General features: G+C 42.5%; 1 protein-coding gene across 8 annotated transcripts in view; it reads right to left on the bottom strand.

The window, feature by feature from the left end:
- nhsl1b (NHS-like 1b) overlaps window positions 1–23,423 on the bottom strand; it is a 140,205-nt gene that overhangs the window by 45,256 nt on the left and 71,526 nt on the right. Inside the window, exon 1 of one of the 8 annotated variants that reach the window (XM_049590907.1) lies at window positions 18,494–18,678. The exons of the other annotated variants lie outside the window; for them this stretch is intronic. Coding sequence (XP_049446864.1) covers window positions 18,494–18,509 — 16 coding nt within the window. The 5' untranslated portion in view covers window positions 18,510–18,678. Of the gene's footprint in view, window positions 1–18,493; window positions 18,679–23,423 lie in introns of those variants that run through there. 8 annotated transcript variants of the gene reach the window in all.

Raw genomic sequence — 23,423 nt, 5'->3', positions numbered from 1 at the left:
ATGGAACCTCCAGCTGATTGGGACATAAAGAGGCCTGTGGCTGAGGGGAAGGCTGAAAGAGTGAGACCGGTGCTGGGGTACATGGTGGAGTCGTGAGGGGGTCTGTGGTTGATGAGAGCTGAGAGTGGAAAAAAGAGAAGGGTTACAGAGAGGAACAAAGTGTACTGACCAGAGCAATCAGGTTATTCTTTCGTGGTTATTAGTGTTTGAACATTTTTAAATGTTGTGTGTTCAACCAGTTGAACAAATTTGCTTTACTGACATTTTGGATTACTTAGAAATTAGATTGTTTACTTTGGTTTTCTATTTGAATTGTTGAGTTTTATGATCATGCCAATAAAACCACCTGAGCCACTGTGCATGTTAAGTGTTTACAGGTCATTACTGGTGCCCAAATAAATGAAAGCTACCTTTTCTTTCTGCGGTTTGTGTAGTTTTCCTTGGGTTAAAGAAGACAGTGTGCACTCTATGTGAACCCGTACTGTAGAAGTAAAGAATGTAACCATGTGTGCAGACGGTGAGCAGACTGGTCAGTAGGGCAAACGGGGCCAGAAACCTCGGAGGGCCAGACTCGAAGCAGCATGAGGTGGAAAAAAGCTCCTTGTAATTGCAGCGCTCATTAAAGAAATGAGCTGTGACTGAGGTAGGCACAGCTGAGGAGTGCTTAAACACACTTATCCTGCACTACGGCACAATTAGATTTTTCAATTACTCACAACAAGACCACAGTTGAACTGACTGAGGGTAAAGAGAAGGGCAAACGCTGATGTTGGCGCAAACACGGGGTGAGATTAAATCTTGAAATCGCATTTGTTTTTCACAGCCTGTTGGCATTGTGAGAGTGTTAAAACAAACTCTTGCTTTCATAATGTGATTGTTTTTCCAGCACAGATGAGTTTCAGCTTATCATGACTTATTTTGTACGGTGGATAAAGAAACCACTTTTGCTGATGTGCATGAAAAAATGAACTTTATATTGCTGCAGGATGTTTGTGATTTGACTGCAGGCATACAGAACATACAAGAAAGCACACACAAACCTAAGTATACCTCACCATCAGTTATACACATGGTCACCCATTTAACTGTTTGTATTAAACCCTAATTATGCACATAAATACCACAAATACCCAGGAACCAGAAAGAGGAGATGAGAGACCAGGAGTGGGAGATCCTAGAGACACCCTAGCTAAAGATCTGCATGTGCCACCTTGTCAAGAGTCCTTTTTGTCTTGTTCCTCCACAATCTGGGTGACATATGGTGCAATACAGTGACCTGACCTCTAGGAGGCTCCCTTTGTCAACAGGGAGCAGGCAGCAGCAGGGTTGGAACAGCTCAATGAACACACTACAGTTCATCTAAGTTCATTGAGTGAACGAAGAAACAAGATCTGCACAACACAAAAAAGAAACAAGATCTGCCCCAAAAGAAAACAGAAGCACAATGAACAGTTGCATTATTCAGTATTATGTACTATTTATATTATTATAAAAACCAACCAATGCCCTGCTGTTTGAAAGCTCCCTAAATGTCCCTCCTGACACATTTGGTCAATGTAAAGATAAATGTCTCTGCAGATTCCAGTGATTATCCGTCCTGATGTGATAATCAAGCCATTAAGTTAAGTTAACTCAGTTGTTCACATATGGGGCCGTGAGGGTCTCTTACACCTGATCCCTCTTGAATTAAACACTGTTCTCCCTGACTCACTCCTCTCCTCTCCTCTCTCCTCCTCCATCGCTCCCAGTCTTCCAAATGAAAAGCCAGCTGAGCTCAGACTTGCACTATTAATCTCAACAGATTATCTCATTACAACAATTTGTCAGGCAAACGACACGCACACCGAAAGACAAAACCGCCTCCCTGGAAAATCCATATGCACGCTATCTTGTGTGACATTAGATCCCATTTAAATAAATAAAAAATGGGATTTGACAAATTACATGATATAAAAGGGTCAAAATAAAACCCGCAAATCTTCGATTTTTTAAAATACTTTAAAAGAAACTTACATTGCTTCGAGTTAAATGTCATCAGTGGATGGTTAAGACATCCTTAAGATATAAGCAGGAATTTACTTTTCCAAACATGTCATTTGCTTCACTTCATGAGCAGAAGGACGGAGGAAGGACAAGTTTGCTAGCTGAGCTAAAATAATAAGTTGATTGACAGAAATTTAACCTGCAACTATGTGTTTAATTGATTAATCGTTTCAGTTATTTTTTTAAGCAAAGATGCCAAACTTTCAGCTTCTAAAATATGAGAATTTGCTGTTCAGTAAACTTAAAGGGTTACTTCAGTATTTTTCAACCTGGACCCTATTCCCCCTGTTTGTTTGTTTTTGGGTCTCAATGATTAATGGGAACTGCAACTTTTGAAACTGGTCCCATATTAAGCAAGAGCACTGCAGCAGATAGCCATGATGCAATGTGCATCGTCAATTTTTGTCCACTAAAAGTTCTTGTTTTTGCCACTGACAGGCTCAGGTTGTTATTTTAAGTGTCTGACAACTTCTAGAAAGGATCCCTACAGTGATAAACCATCTGGAAAGGAGTACGATCCTTTTTGTTTAATCAGAAACAGCCCTGAAATCGTTAGCCGAACCCACCAAAATCCATTAAAATAAATAGTTATAAAAAGTCAACAGAAACAAAATAAAACTCACAAAGACCGTCTTGGTTCGTCTATCTACTGTTCCAACAATCACCAACTCTGGTTTGGTTGAAATAAACACCTAATTCACCCAGTTAGATGTCAAAATATGCTGGTTCTATTCACGCTAAAATTGCTGTTTATTCAAATACAGTCTGATGGGTTTGGTGATGGCAATGTCAAGGCTGTTTTGGGCAAAAAAAAGTCTATCTCTGTAAGATCGTTTCTATAATGTTTTCAGACACTTAAGATAAAATCTGAGCCTGTCAGTGGCATAAACAAACACTTTAAGTGGACATAAATTGACTGTGCACAAATGCCCTGAGTGGTTATACTGCAGCCTGTTTTACCATTGCTAGCTTGCTCAATACTGAATCAATTTGAAACAATGTTGTCTCCATTTGTCACTTAGATACAAAAACATGGGAAAATAGGGTCAAGGTTGAAAAATACATACATTACCCTTTAATACATTTGGGTTCTGGACTGTTTGACGTACAGAACTAGCAATTTTGCCTTGAGATCTGTGAAATTTAAAAGGTATTTTTCACTATTTCTGACAATTTTTTTTTTTAAAAAGTAATAATTAATCGACCATGCAGCCATTGACAAAGAAAAAAGTACAACCAATACAAACTCAGGCGGAGTCAATGGAGAAAACAATGTATGTGAAGCACAAAAAAATAAAACATGCTGCCTGTGTTCTATGGATGAATAAATACAAAGACACCAAGATGCGCACACACACAGACAGAACTCCACCAAACCCAATTACCTCCTAATATTTGTCAGCGATGACTTCATTAGCCCTTGGTCACACATGATTGAAGAGCACCTGTTTAGCCAATCACTAGCCAGCCATTACCTATTAGGCCTTTAACAAGCTGAGAGGTCTCCATCTGTTAGATACACAGCTAGCAATTACCCACCGATTACCCTTCACCTCCTTTATCTTCCAACCAAATGAATGTCTAAAAAGATGGTGAAGACGGTGAGGACGTGGATTTGACTGTTGTAGCTATAACATTCAGTCGATAAATGGAAAAAGACGAACAGACATGCACTCATTCATGCAGACACAAACGGGGTTAAAGACGTTATCAATGAAAGAGATGAAGAGAGAGCGGGAGAGATGGTGGCAGACAGTCTCTTTGAAGGAAAACAGAGCCTGAACCCATTTTACAGTTGAGTGACCCCAAGCAACCCCTGACCTCCGATTCCCGACAGTGTGTGAGTGTGTGTGTATGTGTGTGCGAGTGTGAAATCCCCTTCTTTTCATCATCTCATTAAGCCGTGTGTCATGCCCTCCACTCCATTGTTCTGCAACATTCAACCTGCTATTGGGGGGTTTTCATGCACATTCAGGACTAAGTGTGTGCTTATCATTACTCATCTATATTTGAGTGTGCATGAGTGCGGGTGTAAACCAAACTAACAAATGTCATTGTGTTGTTATGAATGGCGTTTCACCTCAAGCCCTAAAATCCCTGAGTAAGAGGAACGACAAGCTGCTTTTGCCTGGATGTTTTTCTGCACAGGGAGAGAAAATGTCTAATAAGCTTTCGTTGACAGTCAGTCAGCAAAACAACTTAACCTCAACCTCAAACCAGAGTTTAGGGCACTGGGTTAGAATAACTAAACTGGTTTATGAGAGGGGAAAGAAAGCATAAAGAGAGGGGAATTAAGGGCAACCATAAACAGATAGTTTGGATTTTTTTAAGGGACGTTGTACAAAGTGTTTATCCAGTGTGTTACCTACAGTAGATGCCAGTCGGCTTGCCTCCAGTTTGAAGAAGCAGACAGGAGTACCGCCACAGAAGCTAAGCAATGTACTGCTGTGGTTGGGGGCAGTAGCAAAATGTGTTTTAGCCACTTAAACAAACCACAATCAGTTTAAGTGTATGCTATACTTCAAATATTTTCACGGTTTTATCTTGCTGTCAGACAGCCCTCTCCGACGGGGAACTAAAACTGTTATATCTCTCCCTTCAAAGCCACCAGACGCCTTTGACAAAAATGGTAATTTTACCTCACAGAGGTCTAACGCTACCTCCATCTGTTAGTTTATATTACTGTGTGACTTTAGTGAGTCCAAACTAACCTTTTAAAACACCAAAGTCACACAATAACATACCTGCTTCTCCAAACTAGGAGCATACCGACCGCCGTATACTGTGGGTATAACACTGACTATGTATAAGTACCTCATACAACCCCATTGCTTTTGTTTCCCGTCTCATAATCTTTGGAGGATGAGTGTAATAGAGGCTCTTTTTCCTCCGCTTTTACTACATCCAACGTTCATTACCATGACTTCATTTTTAAATCAGGGTGGCTCTAATGGAAATTGAACCTGCAACTTTGAGCCTCAATCGACTGCCCCTGTTTTTATCATCTTGAAAACATGCTCATGTTTTTGTGAATGAATCAGTGAAGGGGAGACAATGACAAAGAGCTGAGGCCAACACCAAATCTCTCCTGATTCCTCACTAACACAATTATATTATCCTAACTGATTTTCAGCAGCGCTTCCCCCCATAAATGAAGCCAATCCATTTCATTTGGCCTCATCTTGTTACTCTACGAGCCTGGTCTCCCTCAGGTGCTCTTCCCTCGGGAGCTGTTGGCAACGATTGGTCGATAGCTGAACCTGCCTTCCCACCAAGGGATTACGGGGGATCCGGTGGAACACCTGCTCCACCACTAAACTGATATAAAATAAGAGGAGGATAAGGGGAGAGGCCGATGGAGAGAGAAGTGTTGCCGTGTCTGATCTACTGTGAGAAAATAAAGATGTATGTTAAGAACTGGGGAGTCATCACAGGCATTTTGTTATGCTCTATTTGCTGCACTGATTTTTCCAGGTCTGCTGAAAAGTTAATAAAAAGATGTGGAAAAAAGAATTGGGAAATCAGGTAGAAAAAAGATTGAGTGTGACAGCACAAGGCATGCAAGGAAGATGGGCAGAATAAGATGCATGCATATTGGAAAACAGAAACAAACGCACACAAAGGACGTATTAGTAGAACTCCCAATTTGAGCGTGTTGTGCTTATAAGGGTCGTCTGTTCAGCGGTGCATGAACACAGAGCGACTGGGAGGTTGATTGAACCTACAGAGCCCAGACAATACTGTACCCATGGCAGCGACATCTTGAGCTGTCACGGCGTGTTAGCCAAAGCAGGCGTGAGGACGGGCTGCACTCGTCTGGCGGCATATTGTTACCCTAAACACACAGGGGTAAGGGATTCGGTTTAAGATAAATATACATGCAGATTAGCATTAGAGGGTAGTTATTAAAGTGGATGGATAGGCAAAGACTTGATCTAGGATAAAAACAAAAACAGGAAACAAGTTGCAAAAGTTGCACTTAGTCCTGCTTTTGCCTTTTTGGTCGGCCACTGGCATTGGAAGCACTATCAAGTACAGTAACGTCATATCCTTGAGTAGTCTCGCTAATAAATAATGATCAAGTGACAGATCTCGTGCCATCCTTCAGCACTCTCTCGCATCTCCCTGATGGCTCCTTTATGTAGTGGCGGAGGTGAAAGTGGGTCACCTCTGTAACCCCAGCAGTGTCAGCTTCATCACCCCTTTGCTGTCAGCTCTGTTACACTTCCCTGCAGGCCTGGCCCATCACCTCCAGCTGCTAGCCATTGTGTCTGGCTCCCAGGGGTGGCCACCCAGGGGAGTTATGATGTCCTACTGTCCCACAAGAGAGTGGACGCAAGCATGCACATGGCCATACATTCATTAAGACGGACATGCACACACAACGTGACTGATGTGAATAAATGCACGACGAAACCCATGTCCAAGCACAGTAGGGAAGTCTTTAAATATGCATATAATAAACCAGATATTAATAATTCTTACACCAACACAGATTTAAGACAAATTCGAGCATGCAATATGGCAGGTCATGTATTTAAGCATTAGCAACAGTGTTCATCAAAACCGTTCTCTGATTGTCATCCAGTTATTTCCTAAAAGAGCCTGGACACCACACCAAAGGCCAAAGGTCTCCGAGGTCACAAAGCCACAATCTGTGTAGATGCCATACGGGACGCCCAGCATAACACACACACTTGCACACACACACACAGACGGCACAGATCACTCAGTTACAAGGGGATAGAAATCACCTAATAAGAAGCGACAAAGCCCAGCTTGGGAAAAGCTTCCGCCGCATGTGTCGTGACATTTTGGCACTGTGACAAACAGCGTGTAATTATTGCTCACAAACAATTGAGGTGATTTAAGTTCTCTTTGAAGCAGGAGCTGAGAAAAACACACCACAATCATTACTGTAGCAACACAGCAATGTGGTGTCACATTAAGTCTGCTAAGTCTCACTAAGAGGCTCAAAGAGACTGCTACCTGGGTAGTCCCGCTCTGAAGTTGAAGACAACAACCCCTATAATCACGGTGTGTTTGAGTTCAAATGAGAGAGGACAGAGCTACAGCCAAATTTAGATAACAGTCCGACGCATTGACAACACTTAAAATCTCTAGCAAAGTAACACCTTTACAACTTCAACCTGACAAACTCCAAATATCTTCTTCTATCTTGTCTGTACCTTTGTCATCCGGGAAGGTTAGCGTTTTCCCTGGCGAGCCTTTGACGTCTGGTCCCAGCAATGGTTTAGGTGTCCAGAGAGAGTCCGCCTTCTGATGCACCTTTGACACCGAAAGCAGGCGTTTGCGCAGGCAGCCCTCTGGCCTGGCGGGCCTGGGGCTTGGAAACGCCTGGGGCTGGAGGCTGTTCCCCATCTTGTTGGCGGGCAAGAAGGAGCACAGAGTTCGCTTCTCGCCAGAGGGGTCCTCATAGCAGGCCCTGTGCCAGCAGCTGACCACCGGCTCTGAGGAGAGGCAGCGCACGTATGTGATCATCCCCTGCTAAGACCTAAACCCCCCCAACGCCCACCCTCCCCTGTGCTATCCAGGACCAAAGCCCCCCCAACTCCTCCTCCTTCTTGCACGACACAGTCTCTCCCTGGACAAGCACTTGAGGTGGTGGGATGGAGGGGTGACTGTGGGAGACCTCCCCTCTTACTCCCAAACCCTCAATAGGCCTCCCCCTCTCTTTCTGGGAAGATAGGACGGGGGTTTGGAGGTTTCTGCAACCCACAGGGGACCAAATCCCCCCTCTGTCTCCTCCTACTGTTTTTGTCCTTCCTCTCCCTCTCAGCGGATCCTATTGACTTGCATTGATTTGCCTGACAAAGAAAGGCTGTGCACAGTGTTAGATTACAAGATTTAACTCCAGAACAAATATTTCACAGACGTATTGCAGCATAAAGCTATTAAAAATCCTGCATGATTGTCAGTCAGGCGTCTGGCAGCTTGCAAAAACAAGACTTCCGACCCTCAAAAATGACCACAAGAACTTTTCAAAACACTCCAAAGATGCAAAAATAAGAGCAGGGCAGTGCCTAATTGGAAATACCTGTGGTTAAAGCACAATTTTCTTCTAAATGCTGTGCTGTCCTTTGCAATGACTGAAAAGCATCACCACAAATTGGGTGAAAGAAGATCCACAAAAAGTCAAGAAACCAGTTTGTGACCAGAGATGGTGAGTGCCTCATTTGGCGAATTAGAGATGAGGTTACATCTTCCAACAGAGTGTACGAACAAGTTTGCAGTGTCGAGCATCCCCTGTCCTCTTTCTCCAGTCTGAGACAGAGCACCAGCATTGCTCAGCGGTGTCCACATGGCCTCTCCTCTCCGCTCCTCCTCCCTGTTTCATCTGCTCCTCAGCGCTGCTGTTCTAATCTGTAAACCCAGATTATCCAGCCTCCAGCCCGCAGCCTCCAATTGTGACCAACACACACATAAAACACAGATGGACACCAGGCTGTAGATAATTACCCACATCACCTCCAGTGCTCAAATGTGTGGAAGTTCAAGAGGACTTGGCGTGATATGTGTCAGCTGGTCAGCTTGGATGACGCAAACTCAAGTGTGATGAAAGCTGCATACGGAGCAGATATCAACCTACTGCCTCGGGTTCACCCTTATCTACCTGCTCTTAACAAGCTCAGAGATCCAGCTAAAAATATATACAACCTAGTGATTTCAAGTGGACAAAACACACACACAAGACGACGAGTTTCACAGCTTTAACAGAGTGAGGCACATATGGGTGGAGAGGTATTACCTGACAGCCTAACACAGACAGATGTAAGCACAGCAAGATAAAAAGATAAGCAGCAAACAAAGAGACACACTCAGATTAAAACACACAGGGTGAGAGCAGTCACAAGGGGTAAAACTTCAGAATAACCTGCCAGGTGAGGGTGTGTATGTGTGCGCACGATCCTTAATCAGCTTGGCTGCGAGGTTGGCTAAGCTTACTGATATGATCAGATTAATAGGCTGAAAAGCAGCAGAGGATAGGGCTGGACAAAACTGAAACCTGGATACTACAATGATGGTTCATTAACCAATGAATGGCCAGCTATCAGACACATATGCAGGCTTTCAAATGGATAAAAACAAGAGAAAAAGAAGAGAAAAATAAAAAGGGGTGCAAGATCTACTTGAGAATATTAAAGCAGATGTCTCCCTCTAGTGGTCGCTAATACCTGTGCCAAAGAGTACTGACAGAGACTAGTGTGAGTATTCACTGAGTACTTAGCAGTATCTTTTCGGTCATTTTTCAAGTTAAAAAAAAGCCAAAAAAATCTCCAACAATTTGCTCTTGCACTCTATTTCATGTAAATTGAATATACAGGGCTGTTATTTGAGCAAGACATTTATACATGTAACCTTAACTCTGGGAAACTGAAGTGGACAATTTGTGCAATTTTCTTTACATTTCATCTACTAAACAATTCATCAAAAAAACTATTTCCATTACTCAGTAACGGAAACAATCATCTGACACAGCCCAGGGTTTCCAACACATTCACTTATTTGTGGCGGCCTGTCAGGACAGCAGCATTTGCCACTGCATATTGATTTTCTGGACCGTTTATTCAGCGCACCGTCGGATCTACATACCGTTCGGTTATTCAGCCCACCACATTCTTGGAGTGCAGAGGATACTCTGTGCACAGACAAAGCAGCAGAATGTCAGGTGCAGGTTAAACGTAACCAGAACGCTCTATTTCTGAGAACAACAGCACTCTCATTTTAGTGTTGTCCATCATTTTTTCTAACCTACTTGAGATGAAACCAGCTGTGTTCTCATGGAAACTGCACACTCCCCCCAGTCCAGCGCTGAGTCTAAAAGTTTGCTTTTACTCGCCTCTGCAGCAGCTTCTCCTGTAATCCATCGATCTGATCAGCTCGGATTGATCCTACCACAAACTAAGTGACTGATCAAATCTCCAGACAAACTGCTGGTGGAGTAAAAAGAAAAAAAACTTGTGAAGACTTCTGCCTGCACTGCTTTCACAAACCTGCAATCAGAGATGGGATACAGCTACCGCCACACAGAGATTGTAATTCTGTGGGAAACTCTGCAGCCCTAGTACTCTCATAAACCTATTACAACTTTGGGGGAATAGGGAGCGACTGTGTGTGCGTATGTGTGTTTGTGCGGTTGTTTTATTGCCAAAGACTCAGCAGATAGCCAGAGGCTAAAACAGCCATTACCGATAGTTATCATTTCCACAGCATGGTGAGTCAGCCAACACACAAGCTGATTACAAAACCAAAACCACTGCACTCACACACATTGAACATAATGCACAAACCACTATACGCACGCACACATCCACACATATAAAACACTGAACGGACACACGAAGCCCACAGGGCGCGCCAAAAGATTCAGACTGTGGCCTAAATTGTAGTTAACAGTGTTGTTGCCCCAAATCCACAAACACATTGACACAGTGGGTCACACGGTTCACACAGAGAACAACATCAGGGGGTGTATAGTCGTGCAGACCTGCACGCATAATAGCATCATAATAACACCACAACAGGGGGTGTTTTTACTGTGACACACACAAACAAACATTAGTGACACTTTACAAGCAGGTACATGCATGTTTGTGGTGGTGACAAACACACACACACACACACACACACAGACACACACACATGGAGAATGAATGTCATGTGTGTCACGTTGGCTGTGAATGCTCAGGTCTTGCCCAGACCCAGCATGCACGGCGGTCAGACTCTCACAGCTCACTGCCCATGAATGGGGATTAATACTAGTCAGGACATTTGTGTGTATGTGTAAGTGTGTGCACCTAATTCTGAAAACAGTGCAACATCCACTTCTATTTAGGACAGTATATATTGATTATGTATCAGTGTGAGTGTTTACACGCTTGTGCAAATATAAACTGTTCTATGTGCCTATGAATACTCACGTGCACACACAGACTACATGTGTGTGTGTGTGTGTGTGTGTGTGTGTGTGTGTGTGTGTGTGTGTGTGTGTGAGTGGGGGAAGCCAAAGCGGAAGGCTTTAGTGAGTGGACAATGGTAACCATGGCTACACATAGGCCTGAATGGAGTGAGGAGCACCTGCACGCTGAGTTAGTCCCCTGTCTGGGGAAGTCATACACTCATCCACAGGGGGTCGGCCATTGTCTTGTCAAACTTCACCCACAACAAAACTTTTCCAGCATTGTCCCTGGAAACATCACGGCTTAACTCTCTCCCACTAAGAAAGTTTGTGGTAAACTAAAAATACACCCAATGGTGCCTCTTACTGACTACAACAGCTTTCCAAACTTCTAAACTTTCCAGAAGGCCATTGTTTCACAAACTCTTTTCAGAGGACAAAAGGTTCACTGGAGTCCTGACAGCGTCCATTCACAGGTGACTGGAAGTTCACCATCTATTGTTTCCCTATCAAGACCAGAAATCTCATCCTCTTGGGGAAGACTGTGACTTCTTTACAGAGGTCAACATCTCGTTCTGAGTTTCCTCTCAAAGTCCCATGTCAATTTAAAAGTTTGCATAATTTGCTAATGCAAACAATGTACGATACAAGGGCAACGTGATTTAATTTCCGTGGAGACTACTTTGAATAATTGATATGTGAAGATAAAGTGAAGTGATGGTGTCCTGAGCAGAGGGTAAAGTCATGCTACCTCTGCGCTGTAATCAGAGCTTCTCTGTTCTTTGTTGTAGTAGCTTGTCCGGCCACGCATGAATGTTTGAGTCAGTGCGTGTATCCCACTGGCTAGCTTATCTTGGCTGCTTTGCACCGCGTTTACCTCTGATAACACTGTCCCAACCCAAGGTAGTGAAAGGAGTTGCTTGCACTGTTACCGCTGTTAGCTGCTAGCCGCCAGCTGAGCCACTTCCATGTTGAGAGCCATATCCTCGGACTGTCAATCATAAATTCCCTCTGAATGTTGCATACAGCTCCTTTAAAGTTAAATTAGCAATCCCAAGAAAAACTACTTAAACTTAGCAGGGAAGTTAGCCAAATATGAAGTTGATTAGCTACTAATAAGCTACCGCTAATTACTTTAATATTCACCAGTTAGTTGGACTGTAGTAGCTAGCATAAGCGGGCTAAATGAATTTCCTTAAACTACGGACTTACAGTATATCTGTCCAAATCATGACATCCAAATTTCATTTTCAGAGGTAAATTTTTCACAGCTCACATTTGGTCCACAACATTAACACACAACTGCACTTGACCCTTTAGATTTAATTCAAATTAGCCATATCTGACTTTGTCTTGTCAGTCTGAGGACTCATTCACTTAGATCAAGATGTGCAAACATACTAATATCGCAATATGAATACAAGTGAAGTAAACTAAGTTCAATTACTTCTAATGCAAAGCTACAGGACCAATATTTACCCATGCTGTGGTATTTATTTCACATCAACATCATTTTAAGTGGCTTTAGAAGCAGCTACGTCACACTGGAAACACTTATTTTGCTGTCTACATTTCAACACCTCTCTCCTGTCCTCCCTGCTCCTCTCCTCCCCTGCACTGACTGGAGATTAGCAGCCTGCCACATCGAGTGTGAGAACATCCATCAACACCACTACCCACAAGGCCAGAGGGCAGGTAGTGGGTCAGCCACGGGTCAAGGGGTCAGAGTCTCTCCAGACACTCAGCACAGGTGCGGTTGAAGGAACTTTAACGAGGCTGCTAAAAAAGGTTGTCAACAACTTTGTTAGTGAAGCATGACTCCTAAAAGTCAAAAGTATCTTTGATTTTTGCAACTTCCTCCAACAGGATGAATGTTATCGAGGTGCACAGGGTGATCTTATTTAATATAAATAATGCATGCAAATGTTCTACTTGACGTAGTAAATGTAGACTGTAAGGCTGCACTTCGAAGAATAAATAATGCCAGCACTGATGAGGTAGTGCGTGTGCAAATATGGAAACAATGAAATTAACTTTGAATTATTAACTAGAACCAGCTGAAAACTGTCAAGGTTTTGAAATGAGGCGAAACAGGGCAATGATCTAATGTTTCTGCCTTAATAATAATTAAAAACAATGATTATAAGTACTCTAATTTTTGTCAATAACTGCTGCACAATCCAGAGGCAAGCTGTACCCCTCGCATCAACACAGCGTGACAGGGACAAACCCAGTGCCTCAGTAGGCTACATTAACCACATCAGGCTCGGGTCAGGTTCCAGTATTGTATAGGTGGCTAGAAAACGAAGTGAAATGCCACGAAGGATTTGAGGTTAAATATAGTTTTACACATATAGCTATGTGGGTCACTGCCCTGTGGGCCGAAATTAACGCGGCTGCCCAGGAGAAAAACCACACCAAGCTGCTGCTGCCTTCCCAAGAGTGTATGAGACACACACACATTCCTGGAGTTCACTTCACACACATGTGTAGGTCACACATACAGATGCTTGCAAGCATCTCCTTCAATTATAGACGCCTCTATAAAAGATATATTTTTAAAACATGATCCAGCACATGCCAGTGACACACAGACACACATTCATGCCATCACATAAGGCTGGAATTAGAGATGCTGTGTTCTGGACAATCGGGCAACAGCTTCTTATTTTTAGCCGGAGTAGACCGTCACTTTTAACGCTTGAAATGTCAAACATCACCGACAGCAGATTATATCAGCTGTCACTAGTAAAGACTGTTAATTCTGTTTGAGCTATAATAAAAGTGACGGCTGGTTATTGTGCTCTCTGCAAGCCAGTCTGTACTCAGCAAAGATTCATTTTTTTAAAGTTATTTATAACTTTTGTTGCTTACAAATGTTAAACGCCGGGCCTAATTAGATACAGAACTGGATACTTGGATTTGGTAAAATGCTAACATGCTGTGTTCTAGCGCCGCAACAAACAGATGTTTTCATTAGTCATTAATCTATTGAGTATTCTTTGATTAAGCAGTTAATAGTTTGGTCTATAAAATGTCAGAAAAGTTCTTAAGGTCTGCGGCAATGTTTTAAAACGTCTTGTTTTATCTCAGCAACAGTCCAAAACCCAAAGATCTTTTACATAAAATAGAAAAAAGCAGCAAAACTTCACATATGAGCAAATGGAACCAGCAATTGTATCACTTAAATGAACTTACAATTTACAGATACTGATCTATCTAAAGATCTATCTAAATCAAAATCTCAAAGATGCACCCCTCAGTCGACAACTCTTGTAACAGATGTAAAAGTTCCCCCTGCATCACTAGCTCATACATTCTGGTCTTGCCTGGGTCTCTCAGTTCACCGGTTCTCCATTTTTGAAGCCCTTTCCAAAATACTTGAAAGAACAATTGATCCAATCCTCTTCCAGCAATTTTTTGGTATTCAGTGTGAAGACAATCGTCTCCCTAAGGTACAGTCAAATTGCATTGCTTATGTCACCCTTTAGGCCAGAAGACTTATATTGCTTAAGTGGAAGCAAATGACCCCACCCTCTTTTAAACACTGGGTCAGTGTTAAAATTTTGAGAATCTGAGAATCAACTTATCAATTAATTGTTAGGTTTCCTGCGTTCAAAGTTTCAGTAGGATTAATTGTATTCAACAAAAGGTATTCAAAGTGACTTGAAAATCTGCTGTACATCATGGACCACATGATGGACGATAGAGAGTTCATCTATCACGAACAAACAAAGAATTCAGTCATTAAATGAGCCTTTGAATACCTCACATCATGACCCAATTATGACCTAAACCTACTTAAACTAAACTGCACACTTCATCAACAAAGCATCTGCGTAGGGCTGAAAGTGCATTCGGCACATCTGCACTTCCCCCTCAACTGCTGTCCGCAACCAAAACATCTGAAGCTGCTATAATGCTCACACATCCCAGTGAGCTGCAAGAGTGGTTGTGAACAAACCATGGAACACTGGACCCACTTCCACTCAGCCAGAGACATGTTCTCCCAGATTGAACATGGCCCGAGGTGCCCTTAGCCGACCTCGCGACGAGGAGGTCGGATGATTTCTCCGCAATATGTTTGCTTGACATGGCTTACATTCACTTACATGGACAGAAATGTTGCGTTTCTATACCCGCCACACTGCAGGAAACCTCCAATTTGAGCGACAACGAGGTTTCCAAAATCACTCCACTAATCCCTACTCAGTCCCATCTAATGTCTCCTTTCTGGGCTAACATATTCGACTGAAGTGGAGCTCAAGTGCAGAAATAACTTATGTAACATACCAAAAGCCACACCAAGTGGTCTGGCAGGCAGGCAGAAGGGCTTACACTAAAATGCAAGGCTTTACCACGGGAGAGGGGGGGGAGTGAGTGTGTCGTCAAAACAGATGAGAATCCACTCTGGCCACAGCTGGATGTGGAGAAACATGGACTGAAAATGTGTCACATCTGCCTCGGAGTTGGCAACCCCTACTGAGGGGACTTGTTTGAATCATAACATAAGCAGACATTCTGTAACTGGCAACCAACGTGGAGTAATCTACTGGTTGGATCAGTGTTTAACGTAATGCACGGTATTAAGGCCAGTTTGTCATATCTTTGAAAGTTGGAGAGTGGTAGCAGTGGTTTTGTCTTTGTCTGTAGCTGATGGAGGAAATGTAAACCCTGATTTGAGTGTGACAACTTTCACACATTTTACATAGTAAAGTATTAATCCTGCAGGACGATCTGAACTTGCATGAAGAAAAAGAGCTTCCTGCTACCATACAACTGGTTCGTTGGTCAGGATCAAGCACACAAAGCCAAACACACAAAGTTAAACCAGGAAATCTAGTTTAAAAATGATATATTACTTCATCTAACAAAACTGTCTTTCTTCTCTACAACACAAGTCCCACATCTGTTTCTCTCCATACACTGAATCTGACCAGAGTCACATATTGTGGAAACAGTGTAACTGACAACATAAATTACTGCGTACAGCTGATGAGCTGGGGTACTGCCACAAATAGTTGCAGTGTTCAGTTTATATTACTTCATTTCTGGAAGACATAAATCTTCAAGTCTACAGGGAGAGAAAATACTGTGGTTTCATAAGAGGGATGATCTCCTCGTGTCTGAGATAAGAGCAGTTTGGACCTTTTAGTCAGACGCTGCTGAGCACCACAGTGTGCTTCGATTTATTGCATCTGCACGCCTGGAGTTCCAACATATTTGTCAACTTAGATATTCACATGTTGTCCAAATCATGTGCTATTTCCTGCATTTGAAGACTTTGTTTTGTGCAATACAGTGTAGGCTGACTGTTGCTGGGTAACACATGTGCAAACTAGGCCAAATTACACTATCAGAGGTTCTTCTTCACAAGAACTACTACCTGAACGTGTAGAATGACAGCTGGTCAACAACTTTATTAAGTGCTGACTTATGGAAATGATCAAAGTTCGGTTTTTTCCAAGTATTTTCCAACACTTTTGTGCATTTTCTTTACATCTAAAAGGTGCAGTTGGTAACTTTTAAATATAAAGAAAATGTACTTTTGCCATTTGTTGATACGGTCACTACAATTCCCCACACTAAAAGAGACAATCTGCAAAAAAAAAGAAGAAAAAAATCATATTGCCTTGAAGCACTTCTAACGGCTTTACTGTACGTGAATGAAAACACCGAATCAGAGCAGAGGAGTCAGCTGTCAATCATGTTAATCACAGATCTTAACAGCAACTGTCAAACTAGGTAGTGCTGATCAAATATAAATCAAGATTCTGTAACTACATTGCCTATTTCTCACCTTAAATGTTTTCAGAAACACATTGTTGTGTACTGTTCAGCCGTAAAAAAAGAAAGTTGGTGACCTTGCGACCACGAAGAAAACAGTCGAACCAAGACAAAAGCAAACTTTCTCATTTTGCAGCTAAACAGTACACAAAAATATGTATCCAAAAACATCTGAGGTTAGAAACAGGGAGTACAGTAACAGAATTTTGGTTCATAATTGATCAGTGCTGCCTAGTTTGACAGTTTGACCGCAGTTCATGAGCATGACTGACACAGATGTTGAACTGCAATGAAACTAGGCAGTGCTGATGAAACATAAATCAAGATTCTGTAACTGCATCGCCTATTTCTTGACTCAAAGGTTTTCAGAAACGTATTTTAGTGTACTGTTCAGCTGTGAAATGAGAAAGCTGGTGACCTGGTGGCCATGAAGAAAACAGTCGAACCAAGACAAAAGCAAATCTTCTCATTTTACAGCTAAATAGTACACAAAAATGTGTATCCTTCAGGTGAGAAACAGGCAGTACAGTAACAAATCTGAGGTCTTATTTGATTAGCGCTGCCTAGTTTGACCCCAGTGATCAACATGACTGACAGCTGCTTTAGAGACTCTTCAGCTCTGATTGGTTGCTGTTGGTGTGCTGCAGGAGATCCTTGTGAGTGCCATTAGAAGCAATAGGCAAAGGAGGAGGGACATGCTTTTTTCATGGATAATCTGTCTCATGTACTTCTTTGAGAATGTAGTGACAGTTTCAACAAATATGGAAAAAAAAAAGTTACCAACTGCAGCTTTATATTGAAAACCACAGAAGTGACTAAGCATGCACAGATATCCATGATGTGAGACACAATGTTCTCAAATCTATGCATCAACATGCTTTTCCCAACAAAGGAGACCAACAGCACTTTAAGCAAAACTCCTGACACCCACATCAGAGCTGCTGTCACCAGCATCATATCATCTATCAAACTAATCCATGCCTTCATTACTAATACATGGCTGACAATGAAGTCAGTGTTGGTGCAAAACAAAGAGGGGAAAGAAGGAGACATTACAGACTCATGCAGTCAGAGCATATTGTAACACAGCCAAGCAATGAATCAGAGTGTGAGAGGAGACAAAAAAGCAGAACGAGGAATCAGTTTACCCCTTATCTCACTTTAACTGGTCAAGTAATAGCCAACACATGGCCGCACTCTGCAGGACAGCAGCCCAGCAACTGCTGCTTCGCCAGCTGTTACTGCCGACAACACACACTCAGACACACAAAACACACACACGCCTCTGCTAAAACACACTCCTAAGCTTGATCAAGCAAATCAAAAGCTCATATAGTGAGCCGCATATAGAGGTTTCAATACTGGGACCTCTTTATGTTTCCCTAAAGTCAAGAATAAATCAGAGAGTGACTGAGAAGAAGAGCGATCAAACAGCAAACAGACAGAGGAAAAAAAAGAAAAGGTAGGATTAAAGTCAGTGAACCTGAAAGAGTCAGAGACAGAAAAAAAGAACAAAGGAAGAAATGATTAAAGAGAGAGAAAAGGAGGGTTTCCTTCACTAAAGAAAAACACATGAGGAAGGATATTGTGTAGGAGGTAGCCGCTGTGACAGAGATTACTTTCCACACGGAGGAGAGAGATGGAGTTCAACTTTTCTTTGTCTCAGAAAGTCTGCGGGAAAAGTCCCGCACACTCAAACCGGGCAGATGCAAACATGTAACGTGCACACACACAAACACTTACCTTTCAGACAGAACATGGCTCTTCATTTATATCTCCATATATCCACGAGACACAAATACCGGTTTCTTTCCTCTTTCTTGCCCTCCTTTTCTTTCCTCTCCCCCTCTCCCTCTTCCTCTACACCGCTCGGTTAAAGCGCTCACACACAGACGCACAGATCCCGACACATACACTCCTCTCTCCCGGTGCCTCTCTCGCCATCTCCCTCCCTCTCTGTCTCCCCTCACACACACATGCATGCACACACACGCTCTGAGTGGCAGCTAGCCAACTTCTACACCGCAGGAAACTGCTTCACGACCCCCTCACTCTGCTTCCCCTCTCGCCCTCCCTGCATCTGTGAATGTCTCTGTACCACGCTGACAATCCCCCCATCTCTCCGCCCCATCAGTGTTGAGAGGTAGTGAAGCCCAGCCTTGATCTAAAACTCCTGAAGCTGCTGTCCACCCCATTATTAGTGTCCTTAACACACAAGCATACATTTAGTATGATAATAACTATAAGAAGGATCTATGCTCTTATTAGGGCAGGTAAAAATAAAAACAAAATTACACAAACACACACACAGCGCGAGTCTCGTCGTGGATTGTGATTGTAGAGAATCTGGGCAGTCAGCAGTTCAGAGTGAGGCAGGGGGCCCCGGCTTGAGGCCAAACCATTGTGCGCTGATCAAATATAATCTCTTTAATCCCCACAATTCAACTGTTTGTTATCAGGAGCAGCTACAACCTCGGTGCATCCCAAACCCTCAGGCTGGTCTCTCTGAATTACAGGCAGCGCCACACGGATTGAGAGACTGAAACACTGACTCGCTCAGAGACGGTGGAAACTTTATCAAGTTAAAAGACCATTTTGCCTTTGGGTGTTTGGTTCCTACTTCTACCTTGTTCAGCTTTAACAGTAGCAGTTCTTACTTTAGATCACCTCAACTGAGAAAAGAGTGCCAAGAGTTGACAAAAAATGATTATTTATAAAAGATGCAGAGGTCAAAAGGCACACAGGCGCTAAGAGGAACTTTCAGAAGGCAAGAAAGTTTTCTTTTTCAAACCTTAAAAGGGCAGGAAATGAGTAACCTCATCAAAAATACAGCCTATCAGCTGACATACATGGTGCACAGATGTGCAATGTGTTTGGCAGAGTGTCCGCAGTAGAGCAGGTCAATTATAATCAACATAAGCTGCTACACTGACAACAACAGCCTCTATTTTTACGTAAATGGTCTTTTATTTTTTCTCTGCCCACTGCTCTGCGGCCCTCCAGCAGGTACCCACGCTCCGCCCCTCCTATGTGACAAGTCGTATCCATGCCCCATGTATTTCTGCTGTAAGTGTCCTTCAATGGGGGCTGGGGCGTGCCAAAATCCGAACACAGTGACGATGATACAGAGTGAATGTGTCGATGTAAAGTTTGGCTAACTCCAGACTGGACAGCTGCATACAAAATGTCATTGATTTCCAATGAGGCTCTGTAATGGCTTTCTCTGACACTGCAAAAACACAGTTGGTTACTGCTTAAAGGCCTGGGGAGGCTTAAAAAGGTAAAAACCACTCAAGCTCCACTTAACAAGCTATAATGGACCAATAAACTGAGCTGGGAAACAGTTTAGCTTATTATGAGCGAGCAGGTTCCTTTCATTAATCAAACACAACATCCACTGATTACACTGATTAGTTAGTCTTAATCAGAGGGACTAACTCGGCCTGCCAGAGCACCTGGTGAGATCCTTTAATTGCAACTAATTAAGGGTAAGTGATGTAATACTTAACTTTTATCTGCATTCAACTCTGTTGTGAAACCAGTATTCATCATATATTATAGATTCCTGCATAACAAAGGCAACATGCAGAGTATATTGTGTATCAGCTGTTTTAAACTACATCTGTTATGTTTCAGCACCATCATGTTCACAACACTTGAACTTTTCATCTAAAATGATGGAGTAATTATAGCAATCATGACCAAAATTATTACATCATGTCATCATACAGCACTATAAAGGCTTACAGTGACATTTAAACTACTGTAAACATCAGGTTACACTCCTTTATATGGGTAATTATCAAATGTCATAGTCAGGGGTTTGTTAGGAAGTCTCTTAATCAGGTCTGTTAGTCAGACACTGAAACATATTGCACTGGTTGGTACAGCAAGCAGCTATTTTTGATGGGATATGGCATGTTACAACAGAACAACAAAATGAAATCCAAATATCATGTTACAAGTGCAATAAAAGCAAAGAGGCAGCAGTAAAGTATGAGTGTTGTTGTGTGCATGTCTGTGTGTGTGTGTTATGAACATGTTAATCCCACCCCAATACGGCTCACATGTTATGACACGTCTGCCTCGACCAGATGTCACCAATTACGGCCTGACTGGTGTGTGTGTGTGTGTGTGTGTGTGTGTGTGTGTGTGTGTGTGTGTGTGTGTGTGTGTGTGTTTGTTTAAGTGTGTAAGTGTGAGTGACACGGAGCCCCTCTGTAAGGCTGAGTGCATATAATGAGAAATGCCACAAAAACACAACCCTGGAAATAATCACCAATTAACTTACACACATCCCTTAACAGACCCACCTAACCCGACAATAAAACCTGACTTCATCAAACCTCCACCTTAATTGGATGCTGCATCGCCCAAATTGGCTTTTACGTTATAACCTTCACCACAATACCGTTGACTGTGAAGAAAACACTTGAGGTCTGTCTAATCACTGCTCTCACACAGCTTAAGTTGTAAAGTAAGAGAGGTGGAATTCCTTCTCTATTCTTAACAAATCACGTTGAGAACTTATTTATCATATTTGTGCAATTTTAAAAATCCCCTTTTAGCCCCCTTTTATATGAAGGCCAAGGCCGGCTACTGAATTGTGGAGTACTAATGTCTTTGGGCAATTTAGATTACAGTATATAACTAAGTGCATTTCCTTCCACTTACTTTTATGTGCGTTTTCAATTTTGGCATAAAAATACCCAAGTGGAAAAAGCGTAAATTAAGAGAAAAATAGTTTTATGCTTCACTGAGGCTGAAAAACAGATGCATCAAAGCAAAATGCAACAAAGTGCGATAATGCTGTTAAGTCTGATGTCTTAGCGATGTACACTGCTGTACAATGATCCAAAAAAGAAGCTGTCAGGAACATTTCCGCACTAGACTGCGAAGCAACTAGCGCTGACACCCTCTGGTCAGTTGGTCGATTGGCTGCTCTTGTCCAACCAAATTCTCGTTGGTTGAACAATCGCTGGTGTTATTTTCATGAGGCCATGTGTCCACAAAAGTATTTTTTTCCTGGCTGAAAACATCAGGTGCTTATCTGAAAATGCTTAGGTGCTTTGGAGGCGCAGCGTTTCTTTAGCTGAGAAACTTTGGTCTGGTTGCTATGATACAGAACATCCACGAAAGTAAAAATGTCGGCACAAGGTAGTGCCCTAGCTAATGCCCTTTCCCTGGATGACGGAAAGGCCGATCTGTGTGGCCAGCAGCATTTATTTCCCTTCCATTGCTGTTGTTAACGGTGCGTCTTTGTGTTATTCTTCTGCCCCTCCTTAACTTTGATTTGACAGCTGGATAAAAAGAGACAGTGACGGGTGCAGCGTTTTATCCAAAGCTGAACATTTTCTTAACTCTTCGCAACCAGGAAAAAAAAAAGCACCAAACGTGCACGTTCGACTGCAGAATAGACGCCCAGCGCCTCATCATGCTGCTGGCATTTATAGCATAGCATCATAACGTTGTGCTCCCATTGCAATTTAAGAAATAGGCTGGCCCTAAGCAAAAACGTGCAAGAGGACCCAATGCTACCAGGTAAGAGAACCGGGGCTGAAAAATGAGGACAATGAGGAAGTGCCAAAAACTGCAGTTCCTCAAATGGCCATTTGAAACTGGCTCCAAATGAGAGTCAATCCCCATAGACTCTCATGTTAAAATGCCCAACTTCACATAAAATTCAACTGTTTATATTGAAATATAAATATTATATACATACGGACTGTCTGCTAGGTATCACCACAGCCTATGAATCAGATCCACCCCTTGCTCCTCCACAGCGCCACCCTCTCATCCAAATACGGTCATTTCTTGCTCCAATAACCCAAGATGGCGACGCATTTATTGCTGAAGTCAAGGCTTCAAAACTGTAGTCCACAAAGCAATGGGTGACATCATGGTGGTCTCATCCATAATTTTGCTATAACCACGGTCTAGTGATAACATGAAAACTAATACAATGGTTAAAGAGAAATTAGAATTTCTGTCAACCAAGATTTTCTTTGGCTGACTCCAGCCCTAGTGGCAGCAGGTCTTCTGGGTAAATGGCAGTCTTGTACTGTAACTACAGGATATAAAGACTGCATTCAGAGACATTCCAGCTGACCACTGTTGTCTTTCTCCAGAATACAGTCTTTGTCCACGAATAAACACTATGATAAGGCCTGGACTGGGTCAGAGGCCCCGAATCAGACAATATCTTGTCTTAAACATCAGTCTGTGACTCAGTGTGCTGCACATCTTCTATCATAAAACACAACATGTTGTTACTGTCTGCCATGAGCTCTACGTTAGTGCAAGATAAAACAAAAATGACATATGCAGATAGGACCTAAGCTTGTTATAGCAAATATAATACTTATGGCAGCACGATCAGATAGACATAATGAGAGGGTACCTGGAATTTGAAAAATCTGAGCCAACCAGACCTCTCAGTTGAAACAGATTTATCAGTTATCAGTGGTAATAAAGAGTAAATCTACGTATGAGAAAAAGGACATGATTGGATTTGTACTAAAGGTGACTGAAAGAGATCATCTGCTTTCATGACATCACTACAGCTCCCGTATATGTGGATTATAATCCCTCACCTCTGGACTGCACTGAGACAACATCAGTGCATCCTATCAACGTAAGCCCTCGACCTCTATCCCCTTACAAACAGAAATCA

This window comes from Epinephelus fuscoguttatus, linkage group LG11 (genome assembly GCF_011397635.1).
Source record: "Epinephelus fuscoguttatus linkage group LG11, E.fuscoguttatus.final_Chr_v1".
NCBI classification, from domain to species: Eukaryota; Metazoa; Chordata; class Actinopteri; order Perciformes; family Serranidae; genus Epinephelus; species Epinephelus fuscoguttatus.
The sequence above is the reverse complement of the archived record's forward strand: the minus strand, read 5'-3'. Positions and strand labels throughout refer to the sequence as shown.